The sequence below is a fragment of the Notothenia rossii genome (genome assembly GCF_949606895.1).
Source record: "Notothenia rossii genome assembly, chromosome: 4".
Lineage (NCBI taxonomy): Eukaryota > Metazoa > Chordata > Actinopteri > Perciformes > Nototheniidae > Notothenia > Notothenia rossii.
The window spans coordinates 57,598,788-57,618,859 of NC_136902.1; the positions used below are offsets into that span (position 1 = coordinate 57,598,788).

General features: G+C 38.6%; 1 protein-coding gene across 3 annotated transcripts in view; it reads right to left on the reverse strand.

The window, feature by feature from the left end:
• caln1 (calneuron 1) overlaps positions 1 to 20,072 on the reverse strand; it is a 274,355-nt gene that overhangs the window by 175,679 nt on the left and 78,604 nt on the right. For all 3 annotated transcript variants that reach the window (XR_013807575.1, XM_079677744.1, XM_079677745.1), the window contains exon 3: positions 16,178 to 16,321. Coding sequence is in view for 2 of the 3 variants with exons in the window: in XM_079677744.1 (XP_079533870.1) it covers positions 16,178 to 16,321 (144 nt within the window). In the remaining variant the exon portion in view is untranslated. The remainder of the gene's footprint in view (positions 1 to 16,177; positions 16,322 to 20,072) is intronic.

The following is a 20,072-nucleotide window of genomic DNA, read 5'->3' on the forward strand; positions in this document are numbered from 1 at the left end:
TGAATCAAACTATAAATAGTAACTCCACATTTCTAATAAAGGATTTCATTATGAAAAATAAGAAGTGTACATTTAAAAAAGAAAAAGTGACAATTACAGATGTTGAAGGTCTACTAGGTAAATGTAATGATAAACCACCAGGAGTGGATAATTTAGTTGGTACATTTCTTAGATATGTTGCTAATTTTGTTGCAGAGCCTATCTGTCATATTATACATTTGAGTATCGATAAATGTATTTGCCCACAGGCATTGAAAATAGCAAAAATTATTCCACTTGCAAAAAATCCAGCTGGAACATTTTCTGGTACAAATAGCCTTCCAATAAGTTTATTACCAGCATTAGCAAAGATAATGGAGAGAATCATTTTCAATCAAATACAAAAATACTTTGAAGGTAACAAATTTAATATTGTGTATCAACATGCTTACAGACCTGGCCATTCCACATGCACTGCTTTAACACAAATGACAGATGACTGGAAGGGCGAACTAGATAATAGGAAGTTAGTGGGTGCAGTACTACTTGATTTTAGTTCTGCTTTTGATTTCATTGACCATTCTTTGTTGTTACACAAGCTTGAACAATATGGTTTTAATTTTGAAACGCTGAGGTGGTTAGAAAGTTACCTGACAAATCAAAGTCAATTTGTTTTTTTTAATGTAAGTCTCTCAAAGATGAAAAAATTCACTTGTGGAGTACCTCAGGGTAGTTGTTTGGGACCACTTTTATTTTCTATTTTTACAAATGACCTACCATTAGTGTTAGAAAAAGCTAAAATTGTAATGTATGCAGATGACTCAACAATATATTATGCAGCATCAACTACAAGAGAGTTGACAAATGTTATGAATAAAGATCTACTACTGATATCAGAGTGGGTCATAAATAATAAGTTGGTACTTAATGCGGGAAAAACAAAATCGTTATTAATAGGATCAAATCATCAGTTAACAGGTGAACCAAAATTGCAACTACATTTAAACCATATTGAAATTGAACAGGTCAAGGAGACAAAATTGCTAGGTATAACCCTGGATCATAAATTATCTTGGTCTAAACAAATAGATAATGTTGTATGTAAAATGGGAAGGGGTGTGTCAGTTGTAAAAATAATTGTAAAATATTTGCCTATGGATGTCAGTCGACAAGTTTTGGATGCTTTGGTTCTGTCGCAGCTTGATTATTGTTTGGTTATATGGTCTAGTGCTGCTGTAAAAGATTTTAAAAAACTACAAGTAGCAAAAAATAAGGCAGCACGATGTGCACTCTAGTGCTCCTACAGAACCAGAGTCACTGAAATGCTGGAGACATTGAAATGGTTAACTGTCAGACAGAGGTCAACTTATATTTTATTACATTTTGTCAGAAATATTACAGTGACTCACTCAACAGATATATTATCACAAAGGTTTATAGCGCAATATGCACAACATAACTATCAAAGACGACATACAATTGAAGGAAGGTTTGTATTACCCAAGTCTAAATCAAATATGGGACAGAAAACAGTCATGTACAGAGCCATGATCAGCTGGAACTTTTTACCGGTTCACATCATTCAGGAACATTCTCAAGTACATTTCAAAAGGTTGCTAAAAAATTATTTAAGTATTATAAAGTACATTTGAACTGTGCCTGTGGCTATGTATGCATATATTATGATGTAAACTTATTTGTATTTACTTTTGTTTGGCCTTAGGATGGCGATAATTGGATGACCATTTTAGTTTTCACTTCATTTCACTGTAAATTGCATGCAATTATGAACTGTTTTGTTTTGTTTTAATTTTGTTTTGTTTTGTTTTAATTTTGTTGTATGTATGTTTATGTATGTTTTGAGTGTGTGAGGACCCCAGGAAGAATAGCCAATGCTCATGCTAGTGCTAATGGGCATCCTAATAAAGACAAAGACAAAGACAAAGCTGGACTTGGCTGCTGGGCTCACAATCAATGGCTGTGACCGTGTGACTTCTGTCAACACTATAGGTCAACACGTTTTCATATGAGAAAAGCCTTTTACAAAAAGCTCTGTATACATAAAAAAGAGAAACAGGGCAATTCACATTTGAAAATGTAACTGCATATTGTGAAGACATCTTCTCACATCTTCTAATCAGTGTGTGATGAAGCTAGTTGTGGGTTGGATCCTACAGATAACATGTCACACCAATTGTGTGTCGTAGGTGGCCCCTCATGGTAGCACCTGCCCCTTTATGATGAGTGTGAATGACTTGTTTAAGAACTCTGAAGAGTCGTAAATAATGGATAAAGCTCTAGTCAGTTTTACAAAAAATGTTTTACCATTACAGTAACAATTTAACTTCTTGATAATCTGATTAATTATTCAATCTGTCATTAATGAATGTATCTTTGTATAACTTTCTATAAATTAGTCTTATGTAAGATCAGGGGTATTTATGTGTGTCTGTATATGAAGCACCACTTTTCTCCAACCCGGTATCACGGCAAGACGTGAACATGTGACGATTTACCATGCTGGGAGACGTGAAGATGTCACGATATAGTCCCTTCAAACGTGACAGTTACACGGTTCTGTTAACATGGCCCAACCAGTGGAGAAATACCCGGAAATGCCAAGCAAATGCTGCCCCGACGGTCGGTTGTTATTCTCAATATTAATATAATAATGATTTATTTTTTAATAGTCACACTCGATTACTCCGATTTTCTTGTTGCCCCAGCTGGTCGACACCTCTTTTAGTAGAAACAAAGGCTACATTAATGTATTAAATCGATGTTAATCCATGTGTATGTTTGTGGAATTAACGGACGTGACGTTGTGCGATTGCGTTGCCAGGTAACAGCTTCGGTTCATGTTAATTTAATAACTCTTCAACTAGAACCGTATTTATATTTAAAAACATTTTAGAAGGCCCCACAAAATACTTTAATGTAAATTCAAATGTACACGCAGTTTGCCCAAAACCGGAAGCTGGGTTGTAGCTCTCACACACAGGGACATGAAATCTCAGTTTTTGACAAATATTGAATGATGGATTATCAGTAATGATTTAAAAGTGACACAGATACATTGGATTAACCTTCAGCAGCATTTTTATCGTTTTAATGCCATTGAACACAACTTTTGATCAGAAAAACAGCAAAGGTAAGACATTATTTGCCGTTTTGGCTCAGTAAAGCTACGTTGTGCGTTGTCTGGGTTTGCCTTCGGTGCCCTTAATCTGATATCTTGTTTGTGCAGATCCGATAAATAAAGTATTTCTGCAAGTTCTGTGCTAAGTACGTTACCATTTTTTCGCTCAGGGCTAATACAGAGGCATGGTTGTTTCGTTTAGCTAAAAATGGTTAATACCGTCAGTTAGCTTAGTTTCTTCCCGTTAAGTGGGTATGACACATTTTTTCATTTAATCGTTTATTTGAAGAGGGACAATATATTGATGAACATTTAAAACAAATAATGCTTTAAAACGTAAACATGCGGGATTTGAGCTTTGAGCTAATTTCCATCTGTAGTCCCTCACATACAACATTTAAGAAATAATTTAAGCAAAAATAAATACATGATATGCAGAAAGAGCATGAGCAACAAGCATTAACCACATGGCAGTACAATGTAGCAGCTATGACATACCAGAGTTACATCAAGTGCAAGAGAAGATAAAAGAGCCACATAAAGTGTAAGAGGAGATACCCCTGTGTTAAAGTGGATCGCCGGAGCTGTAGATTAACATTAACATGCTAATTGTAGTTGTAAGCGCAATGCCTTGCAGCCTGTAGCACCATCCTTGATGGAGCATATGTGGTGGCTGGACCTGTATTTTACAGGAAAGGAGTGAGCAGAGGGTAGAGTTGTCGATTTTTGTTCTGTTTTCTGTGACTATCTGCCTCACCCTCTCAGACTTTCGGTTGCGCGCTACTAAAGAGACGTGCTACCATGGAAACCAAACAATGGTGTAGCTGTATTAAAGTCTGAGTGGAAACAGTCCTGAGTAAAGAAAGAAATATATATTCGCGGGAGAAATATGACCCCGGGAGGAAACCGGGAGAGGGGAATGAAATCGGGAGTCTCCCGCGAAAATCGGGAGGGTTGGCAAGTATGTCTTAAGTGTAATTTGGCATGCTTTTATTTTGAAGTCAAGTTTACACTGCTGACAGGAAGTTGTTGTTGCTATGGAAACAAGAAAGGTTTCACAGCAGGCAGAACTTGTCATAAAGTCCGCGATAATAAAACCCACCCATTTAGAGGGAAGATATGATTGGTCAATTGTACTGTCATTTGACATTACTCTCTCGTTCAGTTACTATAGCTGGCCCTCTGAATTTACAGCAGGACCACCAATTAGCTCATGTCTTCACAGCAACTCGCGGAGACGGCTAAAGGAAATTCTTTCATTTAACCCTTCACATTCAAACAGAAACTGAATAGGCAGATTTGAAGGATTTATTTCTTTGGAAATATTATTTGAAATACAATTAAATCAAGTTATTTTGGTAAAACTAATGAAATATATAACTAAAAGAATATTTGAAATATATAAATTAAAAAATATACATGTATATGTATATTTTTAATGTTTTTAAATATTATTTTCTAAAATATCTTAGGCCCTCAGAGAGGGCCTAGAGGGCCCTGACGGCTCACCACTGATTTATCAGAAATGTCATGCCAGCAGTTATAAATGCAGTTATAAATGCTGTCAAGACATTTCTGATTATCTGTTTAGCATACCCAGCTCTAATACAGTGTGTGCGTGCGTGTTCGGGGGGCACATATGGGCTTTAAGGATGCACTGTGCGTCGTACTGGTCAACTGAAAGTGTTTGTATGTTATCTGAACTTTCCACAGATATACACATCTTAGTCCTGTCACTTTGTATTCCCATTCCTGTGAATCAAACGGATCATTTTATACCGAAAGCGTCTATTGGCATGAATTGAGTGTGAGGCCTCTCTCTTTATTTGTTTGTCTAAAGCGGTTTGATCATATCTGAATGAGCTGTCTTTATCTAATCCCATTTGGCAAACGAACAAGCACAACGCCCTTGCAAGGCAGCTAGTCAATGCTACGATTCAATAACGCCTAAATGAAGAAAGACCCACGTTTTTTCTAATGACATGAATCAATAGGGATAAATTGACCTGGGGTCTTTTAATGGGAAAGACATTTTTGTAGACTTCAACTCCATCAAACTCAATACAGGGACGCAGAAAGAACAATGAGAACAAGGTAAATACATAAATAAACAGCATTACACTTCCGGAGAAGAAAACTGCCGTGACCTTCGTCAGCTGTGAAAGTCGCCTCGTCTTCAAGTTGCAACAAGACGTGGCCCTGAGGCACAAAGCAACCTCAGACTGTGGAGATTGTGAAAAAATATTATGATAAACTATTTTTATGTATTTATTTTTTAGTCAGAGGAGGAATGAAGGTAGTCTGACTATCTTAAACTCAGCCTTGAACATGTATAGTATTTTTTCTCTCTCTGCAGCGAAACTGAAAAGCACTTTGAATATTTTCTCAGTGATCTGACATTTGCATATTCCCCTACTATTGCATAGACTCTTGAAATTGTATACGGAGACAGGATATAAAGGAAAGAGTGAATCCTTTAGAACAGGGGTCCCCAACCCCCGGTCCGCGGACTGGTACCGGGCCGCGGAGGTGTTACTGCCGGGCCGCGAAATAACTATGAGTTTATCGTAATATTTGCAGAATTATAAATACATAAAAATAGTTTATCATAATATTTTTTTATAATTTTCGCACCTATACCAGTCATATTATTTCATCCAGTAGCCTAGTTAATCTTTCACCAGAAAACCGTTGAAAATGGCTTTTATGATGTTCCGAGGGTCTCAGCCCCACATGCGCACAAGAAAGTTACCGGTGCGCCAAGTAGGAAGAGGAGTGCACAGGAGACAACCGTTTCATTACAGACTGTTATGTTTATGTGGGGAAATGGCAGTGAATACATTATTTGAGATATATTTCAAACTCGGACTTCATTTTAAGGACATGTCGGCCAGGGGTGTAGAGCTATTTGTTTAAGCACCGGATTGGCAAAACAGGAGAGTAAGCCAGTCTGCCTTGATCTATGAATTCATGTCCGGGACTCTCACGGTATCTGTTGCCCGCAGCTGTTTTATAGAAGGAAAATCTCCTTCACTTCATGAAATGGCTGCAGTATCAGGAGGCAGCGGGACGTATACTCTGCCTCTTAGAAGTGCAGCACCGAGAGCTGTGCCTTTTTACGCACCGCCTTCGCTGTGTTTACCTTCATCAGAACAGCTCAAGAGTGACTGCAGGCTGCTACGTGTTAACCACACACACCTCGACACACATCTCTAAACACATCAAACTGCCCGATTATCCCCCTTTTATTAGTTTTATGAAGGAGATGTCCAGTCACCAAGGCGCATGATCTGTGTGTGTGTGTGTGTGTGTGTGTGTGTGTGTGTGTGTGTGTGTGTGTGTGTGTGTGTGTGTGTGTGTGTGTGTGTGTGTGTGTGTGTGTGTGTGTGTGTGTGTGTGTGTGTGTGTGTGTGTGTGTGTGTGTGTGTGTGTGTGTGTGTGTGTGTGTGTGTGTGGAGAGAGACACTGACATCTCAAGGGGCTTTCACCTGGGGGGTATACTACGAAGCAGGATTTTCGCTTAGCCGGCTAACTTCAGGGAAAACTCGGGGTTTCCGGTCCTACGAAGCTGGTTCTCTTTTTAGAAGGCTAGATCTCCATGGTAACTTATGCTGTGCGGCTAACCTGCCCCGGAGCAGGGGTTGGTTGCAGGCTAAGAGATCAACTCAGTGAAAGCACCGCCTGCTGACCAATCAGAGCTCAGTGTGCAGAGTTTAAAGCGATCAAGTCATATTACAGGAGAAAGGAAATACAGAAAAGCTGCCGTTGCAGGAAAAGACGGCCGGCAAAAATCAACCGACTGTGTGAACGTGAACATTAATAGAATATCACCTCCCATCTTCAGAGCAATCTGACTATTATAACATTAGTGTTAAGAAAGCTTACTTAAATATCTGCCACAACATAAGTAACCAGATCAGAGTATTAAGTACAGTCCGCGGCATATCATATCATGTATCATATATTTCCTTATCTGAGTCAGCTGAGCCGTATCTGGCCGTGCAACACTTACAGTGTCACATACTGTATGCAGAAGTATTATTTTAAGCACCATGAATATTAAACATAACAACCTCTGAACATTACAAATATCCGTCTCAATTCAACCTGGAACCTCTCTCATACAATAATACAATACAGTGTGTGTGTGTGTGTGTGTGTGTGTGTGTGTGTGTGTGTGTGTGTGTGTGTGTGTGTGTGTGTGTGTGTGTGTGTGTGTGTGTGTGTGTGTGTGTGTGTGTGTGTGTGTGTGTGTGTGTGTGTGTGTGTGTGTGTGTGTTGCTCAGCTCAGCTCAGCTCAGCTCAGCTCAGCTCAGCTCTGTGAGTTCGGTGTGTTTGTGTCTGTCCGACACCGGCATTTGTTTTCAAATGACCATGAACAGTAATTTACACACATCTGGCTAACTCCATAGGTAGCATATATGCGGGTGTTCCAAAAGAAGTTTGTTTAATCTTAATCACGATGTAGTACTAAATGCTGTCGGAGTGCACCGGAACAAACGACACTATCATAATATCTTCTGAAAACAAATGCCAGTGTCACACAGACACACACACACACACACCCTGGCGACAGGGAAGATGTATGATACAAGTGTATTGAAACGTGCGTATTATACCCCCACAGAAACACAGAAACACGGAAACACAGAAACACAAAAACACAGAAAAAACACTGAAACACTGAAACAACACAGAAACACTGAAAAAACAGAAACACCGAGACACAGAACCACAGAGACACAGAGACACAGAAACACAGAAACACAGAAAACACAGAAACACAGAAACACAAAAACACAAAAAACACTGAAACACCGACACAAAAACACTGAAACACCGACACACTGAAACACAGAACCACAGAAACACAAAAACACAGAAACACAGAAAACACAGAAACACAAAAACACTGAAACACCGACACACAGAAACATAGAAAACCCAGAAACCCAGAACCACAGAAACTCAGAAACACAGAAACACAGAAAACACAGAAAAACAAAAATGCAAAAACACAAAAACACAGAAAACACAGAAACACAGAAACACAAAAACACAGAAACACAGAAACACAAAAACACAAAAACACTGAAACACCGACACACAAACACCGAAAACACTGAAGACACTGAAAACATAAAAAACAGGCTTGTGTGCTAGTATGGTTTTTGAATAAACACATCAGTATTTTAAAAAGTTGATGGGAGGCTGATACAATTTGACTTTTTAAAATTACTGATGTGTTTATTCAAAAACCATACTAGCACACAAGCCTGTTTTTTGTGTTTTCAGTGTTTTCAGTGTTTTCGGTGTTTGTGTGTCGGTGTTTCAGTGTTTTTGTGTTTTTGTGTTTCTGTGTTTTTGTGTTTCTGTGTTTTCTGTGTTTTTGTGTTTTTGTGTTTCTGTGGTTTCTGTGTTTCTGTGTTTCTGTGGTTCTGTGTTTCTGGGTTTTCTGGGTTTCTGTGTGTCTGTGTTTCAGTGTTTTTGTGTTTCTGTGTTTTCTGTGTTTCTGTGTTTTTGTGTTTCTGTGTTTCTGTGGTTCTGTGTTTTGGTGTGTCGGTGTTTCAGTGTTTTTGAGTCGGTGTTTCAGTGTTTTTTGTGTTTTTGTGTTTCTGTGTTTCTGTGTTTTCTGTGTTTCTGTGTTTCTGTGTTTCTGTGTCTCTGTGTCTCTGTGGTTCTGTGTCTCGGTGTTTCTGTTTTTTCAGTGTTTCTGTGTTGTTTCAGTGTTTTTCCTGTGTTTTTGTGTTTCTGTGCTTCCGCGTTTCTGTGTTTCTGTGTTTCTGTGGGGGTATAATACGCACGTTTCAATACACTTGTATCATACATCTTCCCTGTTACCCTCCCCTTGTTATAATGAAGACAACAGTGTATGTGAAGGACTGTAATACACATGTATCAGACACGCTCCCCTTGCTATAATGAAGACAACAGTTTTTAAAATGTAAAAACTTTTTTTTTTTTTATCTTCTATTTACATTTTTTTTTTTTCACACACAAATTCAATAGTTACACTGATTGTAACATCCCCAGGATCGTCTCCAGCTTAGAATTCCCCAGATTACTGGAAATATCATTATGGAGTTTTTTCCCCTACTTTGTAACATCCATTCATTAAGCCCATGTACGTTATCCTGGTGATAATAAGGGTAGGCTACATCAGACTTGGTTTTTCTCAGATCCATAGCTAGTTTTCAAACTGTCGTCTTAGTGGGGTCCTTAGTTTTATATGCTTTGCTGAGTGGAGGGAGGGACTTATTGCGTTGAATGGGGGGAGTCATCTGTAGAATTGAGAGTTTTTTCACCAGTATAATGTCCCTCACTGTTTGAGTCTTTTTTTTTTTAAAGTTATTTTTCATCTCTCAATTTCAACCAAGCAGCAAGAGGTCAAATTTAAGAATAAGTAATAGTTTGTCAACATTTTACGGGAAATAGTCAGAGCGCAATGTCACATCTTAAAGACAGCTTGAACTGGATAAATGTTTAGTCTTCAAACATACCATATGTTCTGCATGTTAGTATATCTGGCCAATTGGTTTAGACCCTACTGCCCTAGACGCATGCTCTCAATAGGGAAGTCACGCTTTGGGAAGAGGTGTTTCATTTCACAGATCCACCTTGATTCTTGTTGTAATGGCTGAAGGAAGAGGGACGGGGGAGGAAAATTGAGAGGATGAAGAAGCAGAAAAATAACTTGTTTTGTAAAGCACGTCAGTTTCAAGGAAGAGATGACACCGTGTTTATGCATGACATGCTAAATATCTAGAAGCCCTACAACCACAAAATAAAAAAAGGTACAAGTATATTGTGTTAAAAATATGGCAAAAAGTCGTAATATTGTATAATGTATTGTTTCATCAAAATAGTGTTAAAATCACAAACTTGCCTTTTAGAGTCGCAGTCTTTTACAAAAATTCTGTTTTGTTAAGAGGCACCAAAACATAGTAAACATCGCAATTATTCCCAAAACAAACTGGGAATGGGGACATCGATAACATATTTTAATGTTTAATTTTCTTCAGGGCTACCGTAGTGCACATTGATGAACACTTTAAAACAGAAATAATGCTTACAAGTGTAAATGAGCCGGATTTTAGCTTTGAGCTAATTTCCATCTGTAGTCCCGTCACATACAGCATATAAGAACATGACATTTATATATATATACATACAGCAAAAATAAATACATGATATGCAGAAAGAGCATGAGCAGCATATTCAAGGATGGTACAGTGGTGGTATGACTGTGGCTTTCTGTCAAACACCTGGATAGCTCTCTTGAACAGCTGTTCTATGGGTTTCAGGTGTGTGGCACAAGCAAACGACCAGTTTGTAAAACAGTATTCAATGTGGGATAGAATCATACAGTGGAGGTATGACTTTGCAGCATTGACAGTTAAGAAAAAGGTCTAATTTGTTTAAAATGTTGCAAGTTGAATTTAATGGTATTGGATACTTTCTGGATATGTTTCTTAAAAAGTCAAGTGCGAGTTCCAATATGACACTCTCTGTTCAAGATACTTGCACTGGGAGACTAGTTCTATTTCTGCTCCATTTAAAAATACATTGGATACTTCGATTTTTATTGATCGTTTACTGAACATCGTCGTTTTGAGTTTTTTCACCAGTATAATGTCCCTCGCTGTTTGAGTCTTTTTTTTTTTAAAGTTATTTTTTCATCTATCATTTTTAACCAAGCAGCAAGAGCTCAAATTTAAGAATAAGTAATAGTTTGTCACGATTTTACGGGGGATAGTCAGAGCGCAATGTCACATCTTAAAGACAGCTTGGACTGGATAAATGGTTAGTCTTCCAACATACCATACGTTCTGCATGTTAGTATATCTGGCCAATTGGTTTAGACCCTACTGCCGAAGACGCATGCTCTCAATAGGGAAGTCACGCTTTGGGAAGAGGTGTTTCATTTCACAGATCCACCTTGATTCTTCTTGTGCTGGCTGAAGGAAGAGGGACGGGGGAGGAAAATTCAGAGGATGAAGAAGCAGAAAAATAACTTGTTTTGTAAAACGGGCAGCACGTCAGTTTGAAGGAAAAGATGACACTGTGTTTATGCATGACATGCAAAATATCTTGAAGCCCTACAACCAAAAAAAAAAAAGATTGTGTTAAAAATATGTCAAAAAGTCGTAATATTGTATAATGTATTGTTCCATCGAAACAGTGTTAAAATCACAAACTTGCCTTTTAGAGTCGCAGTCTTTTACAAAAATTCTGTTTTGTTAAGAGCTACCAAAAACATAGTAAACATCGCAATTATTCCCAAAACAAACTGGGAATAGGGACATCGATAACATATTTTAATGTTTAATTTTCTTCAGGGCTACCGTAGTGCACATTGATGAACAATTTAAAACAAATATAATGCTTACAAGTGTAAATGAGCCGGATTTTAGCTTTGAGCTAATTTCCATCTATAGTCCCGTCACATACAGCATATAAGAACATGACATTTATATATATACATACAGCAAAAATAAATACATGATATGCAGAAAGAGCATGAGCAGCATATTCAAGGATGGTACAGTGGTGGTATGACTGTGGCTTTCTGTCAAACACCTGGATAGCTCTCTTGAACAGCTGTTCTATGGGTTTCAGGTTTGTGGCACAAGCAAACGACCAGTTTGTAAAACAGTATTCAATGTGGGATAGAATCATACAGTGGAGGTATGACTTTGCAGCATTGAAAGTTAAGAAAAAGGTCTAATTTGTTTAAAATGTTGCAAGTTGAATTTAATGGTATTGGATACTTTCTGGATATGTTTCTTAAAAAGTCAAGTGCGAGTCCAATATGACACTCTCTGTTCAAGATACTTGCACTGGGAGACTAGTTCTATTTCTGCTCCATTTAAAAATACATTGGATCCTTCGATCCTTAAAAACTAGAACACTGATGGCTGGCTTACGCTACAAACTTGATCACCTTTTAACAAGAGAGTAAGTATATAAAACGTTATTTTGTAAATTTTACACATCAGCAGAAACAGAGAGAGATGGCAGGACACTGTGTTTTAGAGAGAACCCCTCCCCCCTGCGTTAGCAAACGGCTTGCGCGGTAATACCATCGCCCAGATGGTCCACTTTTAGTTTCCCAGACGGTGCTTGTCAGGACTCTTTTCACTTCTGGCGGTGGGGGGATATTTCCTTCTTCTTCCTCCACATTGAGGGGTAACGGTAAAAACTCTTCTCTGATCTCGCTTCTTGTTTGCGTTTCTTTGCTTTTTGTTGCAAATATCTTGTACACCGCTGGTTTCACAGTATTTTCTTGATGCACTACTTCTTCCGATACAATGGTTGCGTGGAGATCTCTGGAAGACACAAGAGTTAACACAGCCCCAATCTGTTGAGGTCAACGTTGCTTTAACACTGTGGGGTCCATACGTTTCTCCATTCTTCAGATTGTAGAAATGCAGTTCATTCGCCATATAGTTGAATACGTATCCCCAAACATGTTCATTTTCCAGAAGCCATTTCTCTTCAAGATCTTCGACCGGAGGTGTTTGAACCCGGCACAGATACTGCATCCGTTTCTTGATTGGCGCTCCGGACGGATGGCGGTAAGTTGTCACAGGCGTCTCGCTGATTAAACCCATATCGAGGCGTCTCTTGGCCATTTTTTCTTTTTGGAAAGATGACTTGATGATTGGAAATGACTGGCTTTTTATCTGCACGGGCTTCTTTTTTTTATCTCACTCCACCCCCTCGGTCTTCTGACATCACATAATTGGGGCGGGCCCTTCTGTCACTTTTATGCATACTAATGTGATGGAAGCGGCATTTTATTTAAATAGACTTGGGGGCGGGCCCACCTGTCACTTTTTATGCATACTAATGTGATTGAAACATCTTTTATGATACACCATAAGGCGCAACAGTGGGGGCTTTTCACACCTGTGAATACACATCAACCCCCTCCTATCGACGGATCTCACACCTACTTGGGATATCACACCTACTTGAGATCTCACACCTCGATCAAAGGGGAGGCGGGACTTAGCTCATTTGCATAATGGGGGGAGGTGTGACCTGTCACGTTTTTATGCATACTAATGAGACGGAAGCGGAATGAATATTACTACTGATGTTCTATATAAGTAAGAGTAACAATAGTAACTTGTATACTAGTATCTGATTGTTGACGTGTTAATGTCTCTATCACTGCTGTTAAAGGTGGAGCTGATATTATTTCCTTTATGGTAAATGGACTGCATTAGTATTATTTGTCCTTTAAATGCTGCTGCTGTGAATCTTAACTCATAATGATATATGTTCATGTATTATTTGATATTACAAGGCCAGGAACCCCCCTTAACCCACCCCATTAAAAACACTAAATATGTACCGTATGTACAGTATTATGTCAAATTTTCATTGTACTAATTATTTTTGCATATTTATATATGGTGTAGATATTTCTCTTTCTTTAATATCATTTTAATTACCTTTTGAAATATTACATTTTTATAATTGTTACATTTTTGAGCTTTCACTTACAATGTATTTCCTATAATTGTGTTTATGTTTGCACCACGATATATTAAAGCAATTTCCTTCAATGTGTAACCCTACTTGGCAATGAACCTGATTCTGATTCTGAAAGTAAAGGCAGGCTGACTTCCAAAAATATGGAAGTCAATTTATGTCCTGCCTTTACTAAAAGGTGGGGAGGCAACCTTATTAAATAATAATAGGCCCATCTCTAAATTGTCAGTTCTGGTTAAGGTTCTTGAACGCCTAGTGAGTGAACAGGTAAAGGAGTATTTATGTACAAATGACATCCTGTCTAAACATCAGTCAGGCTTCAGAAAGCAACATAGCACCATCACTGCGACAATGAAAGTGGTGAATGATACGAGTATTTTAGAGAAAAAGCAGAGCTGTGCTGCTCTATTTGTTGACCTTTCAAAAACGTTTGACACCGTTGATCATCGCATCTTAATGCAGAGGCTAGTCAGTATTGGCATATCCAGCCATGCAGTAGGGTGGTTTGTGAACTACCTCTCTGAAAGGTCCCAATGTGTTCACTTTGATGGGCTGTCTTCTGAATGGTTCAACATTACTAATGGTGTACCACAAGGTTCTGTTTTAGGTCCACTTTTATTCTCCATCTATATCAACAGTTTAGGAAAAATGTTGATGGAGCAACCTTTCATTTGTATGCGGACGATACTGTGATGTATTGTGCAGGTCCCTCCATTAAGGAGGCTGTTGTTGAATTGCAGGCTGTTTTTAACATTATTCAGACTCAGCTCTCTGAACTAAAGCTTCTTTTAACACTAGAATCGCCAAATCGGGTCAATTTGACCCAGAGCTGTTTTTTATTGTATGTAACTTTTTTTCAATAACATATTAAAGTCTCCCAGTCCGTGACTTTTACTGAAAGTGTGTTATGTAGCACCCTATGTTGTTAAAAATTGTCAATATGAAGTCAGATTGAAGAAATCGGCAAAGAATTGCCATTTATACCTATTTCCGCCAAGCGGGTCATATTGACCCCACCCCTTTTCGCGCTATTGATTTTGTGTGTCAACAAACATGACATGTTGCTATAGCAACGCCTTTTGTCTACTGCGGTTCCTTATAGATTGAGAGATAGATTGAGAGATAGATAGATAGATAGATAGATAGATAGATAGATAGATAGATAGATAGATAGATAGATAGATTGATAGATAGATAGATAGATTGATAGCGACAGTCTGTAGTGAAGGAGCGCGCTCCCGCTCACGGGAGACTGCTCGCGCTGCGCTCACACAACAACGACAACCGCCTCACGAAACCCTATGTTGTACCGTTAATAAATGAAACAATTTAACAAAATTGCTTGTCAAAATACCAATACCACAGGACCATTTTTCTTTTTAAAGCAATACTTTTACTTTGAAAATCAATGCATTCTAATGCTGGGTCAATTTGACCCCGGTGGCGGTTTTAGGTATAAAAAATCTCTGGCGGTTCTAGTGTTAAATGTTGATAAAACCAAGGTGATGCTCTTTTCAAAAGCTAAAAAGACGCCAGAGTCTGTTTTAGATATTGTAACTACGCAAGGAATAAAACTTGAGGTGGTTGCCTGTTACAAATACCTTGGTATCTGGCTTTATGATTGTCTCACTTTTAAACGTCATGTCAATAACCTTCTTAAAAAACTGAGGGTTAGGCTAGGTTTCTTCTACAGGAACAAGTCCTGTTTCTCGCTTGAGGCAAGGAAAAGGCTAGTCACTGTGATCTTTTTACCTGTGCTGAACTATGGTGATTTGATTTATATGAATGCACCTGCCAATTGCCTGGTCAAATTAGATGCTGCGTATCACAGCGCACTGAGATTTGTGACAAACTGTAAAGCATTAACCCATCACTGTACCCTGTATGCCAGGGCAGGTTTGCTTTCACTAACTGTACGGAGGCTGAGTCACTGGTACATTTTTATATACAAAGCCATGTTAGGGAAACTTCCATCCTACATCTGCTCCCTGATCTCACGGCGAATTGTAAGTGGCTACTGCCTGAGATCGCATGCTGTAGTTTTATTAAATGTGCCAACTGCTAGGACTGTCTTAGGGAAGAAAGCATTTAGATGCGCAGCTCCACTGTCTTGTAATAGTCTGCAAACTAAATGGAAACTGAGCAATCTGGTGCCACTAAATGTTTTTAAAGCTCGGTTGGATGCTACTCAATTAGATGCTGTTGGTACCAGTTCATGTGGATAGTTATTGTAAATTGTAATCCCTGTAATGATGCTGTATGATGTTCTTTTTGTTGTTCTGTTGTTTTGTGTTTTTATGTTTCATGTGGAACCTACTTGAGCAGGTCTCCCTTGAAAAAGAGATCAATGATCTCAAGGGATACACCTGGATAAATAAAGGCTTGAAATGAGATGAAATTAAAGATAAATGTAGTGGACTAACAATTAGAATATTGGTTTCCAAGATGTAGTGGAGTAAAAGTATAAAACAGTATAAATAGCACCTCTAAATTGAACTTCAGTATTATACTTGAGTAAATGTACTTCATTACGTTCCTGTCCTGTGAGTGACTCACCGTCCATGTCGAGTCTCTGCATGATGATGGCCAGCTCCACCTCACTGGGCATGTATCCCAGAGAGCGCATGGCCATGCCCAGCTCCTGTTTGGAAATGAAGCCGTTTCCGTCATGATCCAACACCTTGAACGCCTCCCGGATCTCTGCCAGGACAAATGGGAAATGGAGTCAGCATCCATAGTATGAGAAATGTTTTTATGTGATCCATGCTTGGAAGCTCTAGGATTATTGATCCCACATTTTTTTATATAATTATCACATTATAGCAATATCTTTGCAGCTCACTGCAGGACCAAATACAATAAGTTAGGTTATCGATTTCTCGTCTTGCATTTGAGGCACACAGGTGGCAAAACAAGGCTGAATTTATGTCTACTGTTGGGGGATATATGCATTATATGTATAACCTTGGAGTGTATACACAAGTTATTGAGCCGTTTCCGCTCTACATCCTGAACTCCTCCCTTCGATGCAATGCACTTCCGTTTTGGCGGACTGGGTTTGTTTTGCTAGCTAGCTCCGTTGTGCCGACAAAGCACTGATATCGCAGAGACAAAGAGGATATAACAATTACAACATGAAGAAAAGTGGTTCGGGAACTACGTGTGCGGTAGTTGGTTGCAATCACTCGAGAAAGCACCTGAACGAGTGGTTAGATAGAGAGTGCTACGACCACAAACCAGCACCCAGCACCCAGCCATGTTGTTCATTAAATACAGATAAACACAACAAATACTGCATGCATTGTATTTTTTAATATTATATATGAATATTTTCATAGTGATGTAATTGTGTGGGCTGCTTTTATATTTTAATTTGTAATACCTGTTAGGATTAAACATGTGATCTTTCTTGTTGAAGCCATTTCTTTAGTTTCCTCTCAACAATTAATTCATTCAGTGTTATTTATGTACAGTATGAGCTTAATATGAATGATGAACTGTGTTAAAAGAAATTGTAGCACTCTAAGGAACATATGAAATGCAATAATGCAATAACAGTGCAATAATGAAATTAAATTACATCAAACTTTATTTTCACTCAAACAGTACAGGCACATATGATATATTGCACAGCATAAAGAGATCATGTAAATTGTGCATTATGTAAACAACAGACAACTGTTGGCTCCTGTGGGCATGACCTAAATAAGGCAGTTTATTTTGGTTTTAAAATGCTGAGATATTTACTGCAGAACTGTAACCTTCCCTCAACAAAATCGTCAACAATTTTCGGGAGCATGTGGGCAAAGTAGAATGTGCGCAGCCTTATGATATGCCCCTGGACAAAGTCTGTTTACACCGGTTTACACCGACAGACGCTGTGCAAAAGACTTCCGGCGGAAATGAAGTGCATTTGTGTAGGGTTATGGCGCTACCCGTGGTTTGTCGCGTAAACTTGTCTATCGCTTTGGTATGATCTCAGACAAAAATTGATTTTGCATGTCTCCAAGTATCTGTATCCTACAGCTTTGACCGTCCCTCAATTCAACACACTTAAGGCTTGCGGATTACTTAAATTAGTATAATACATTCTCACAGCTCGATCTACAAATGTGATACTTCTTTAAAATATAGACCCTAAGTGGAAACTTTGAAAGGGAAGCTTCAACACCCAGCCAGCTGGATTATTTATGACCAAGTAAGGGGTCAATCCAGAAATATATCTCCATTAAATCTTAGTTAATCTGTTACTGCACAGTCAGCAGGTGTCATAAATACTCTAAGTTATTATAGAGTGGCATTCTGATGACAAATGTCGTAGGTAAATCCAGACGTGGACCAGAGTCCTGCACGGGTCTGATTATTATTTATCATTATAGTGCACATTCGATTCCATGTCATTTATATTGTAATATCACAGTACACTCTCCCGCCCCGCACCCGCGACGTGCAATACCGAACCCACCCCGCTACCCGCACATATTGCCAATTATTTCCGCAACCCGAACAGACCCGTCGGCACAAGATCCGCAACCCGACCCGAAACCGCATATATGAGCAGTGAAAACGTGCAATTATTAACACACGCAGTTGCATATTTGTCTCAAAAAGCGCGGGATGTTGGTTATTTTCTCCATCTAGGATGACACCAAAAGCCTCCCAGACGTTGGATTTCGCTCTTGAGGAAGTGTTATTGAAAATGCTGTATTCTCCGCTAGAGTTTCACCTCAGCCATTTCGAATGTGGCGTGCTCAGCCCGATGCAGGACTCTGACGTGGACGTTGCAGGGGCCCCCCCACAAAAAACATTAGGAGTTTTCCATTGATTTTGGAGTATTGCAGAAGATAAGCTCTGTGTTAAACACTCGTAATGATATTTAGGCCTACACGTTTTGTTCTGCAGGATAATACCCACATATACCCACAATACAGCTTTATGATTTTTTAACCTTAAATGTAATTAGCAGTAAAAAGCTAACGTCGGCTATAAACAAAATACATCAAGGTCACATGACTTCACGTCACCACTTCTATGCTTAATACGGCATATATTTGGCGTGATGGTGTTTAGTAGTCTAATTTTCAACCTTGTTAGACCCACTTTTTTTAGGACACATAGAGGCTTTGGACTTTCAACAGTGGAATATTTACTGACTTAAAAAAATAAGTTCTAAATATCTTCTTCAAAAATGTTTTGACTTTGAGACAAGGGAACTGAAATTCTAAAATGCTAACTAATTTCCCGGTTCAAGGACTCATTCCTGCACCACTCTATTAGTTCAATAATCTTAGAGGAAAATAGCTAAATAAATCAACCTGATCTCACCAGAATGCGTGACTCCAATCACAAACTTTGCTACATGTATGTGTCTGCACCACGCAAACAACCCCAATGTAAAGTGAATGAGGCTCCTTTGTCGTGGTGCAGACACACATTTCTACAACGTCCAGCAGTGAGCTTTTATTCTATAAAACGTTTTTAAAATCTACTTTATAGCTTGTAGTAACTCACGGGAGGCTTCCTTTATTTTATTTGTATTCATAATAATTTGTATTTTTCGTCAGAATGTATTATGGCAACCCTGTCTCCTAAAAATTACGTTCCCACAGAACTAAACTGCATTCTCAATTACGTTTAGCTAGAAACTTATTTTCTCCCGCGTTACATTTCTTATGAACGTATCTTAAATATGTTTATTTTCTACATATCTTTGCCATTTATTGTCTTGCTTATAATAATGATAATAATCATTTATAAATATCATCATTTTAGAGCACACATTTGAAATCAGTAGGCGAGGCTGTAATTTTGCCAGCTGTTACTCTCATGCCAAAAAGTTGCTGTGTTGTTTATTGCACCTCAAACATGAAAACAAATCCAGAGTTACGTGTTTCTGTACTTCCTCTAAGAAGAAAGGACAGTAAAAGAAGATCTCTGTGACGCCAGATGTGGTGTTGTTAATGCAATATGATATCCGAAAAAAATATTCAGTTTAGGATGGCCGAAGACACAACACTACCCATGATCCCCAGCTATCGTTTGGGACTACAGTGACGTTGACAAACCCCGTGATTAATCTTCAAGCTCTGGAATTGGATGTTGGAGTGGCAGTGCGCCAAGGTTACGCCGAGCGTCAAGCTCTTTGAAATGGAACGAAACCATGGCAGACTATTCAAAACTGGAATCGAACGCCCCCCCAGAATTACACATGCTGGCTGTTGTGTTTCGCAACATGTTCTCTATCTGGCACGTCTCTACTAGGAATTGTTGTTTTAAAAGACGCTTTCGTTTTTCCCAAAATTAGAAGTTGACAGTATTAAACTGTGTACAGCCCTGGAGGTTTAGGCGATAGGAAACAAATCGGTGTGTACAATATTTAAAACATGTAATTACTAAATGGGGGGAAATCGCTTGTATCCATAATGGGCAGCATTAATATATACCCACATGA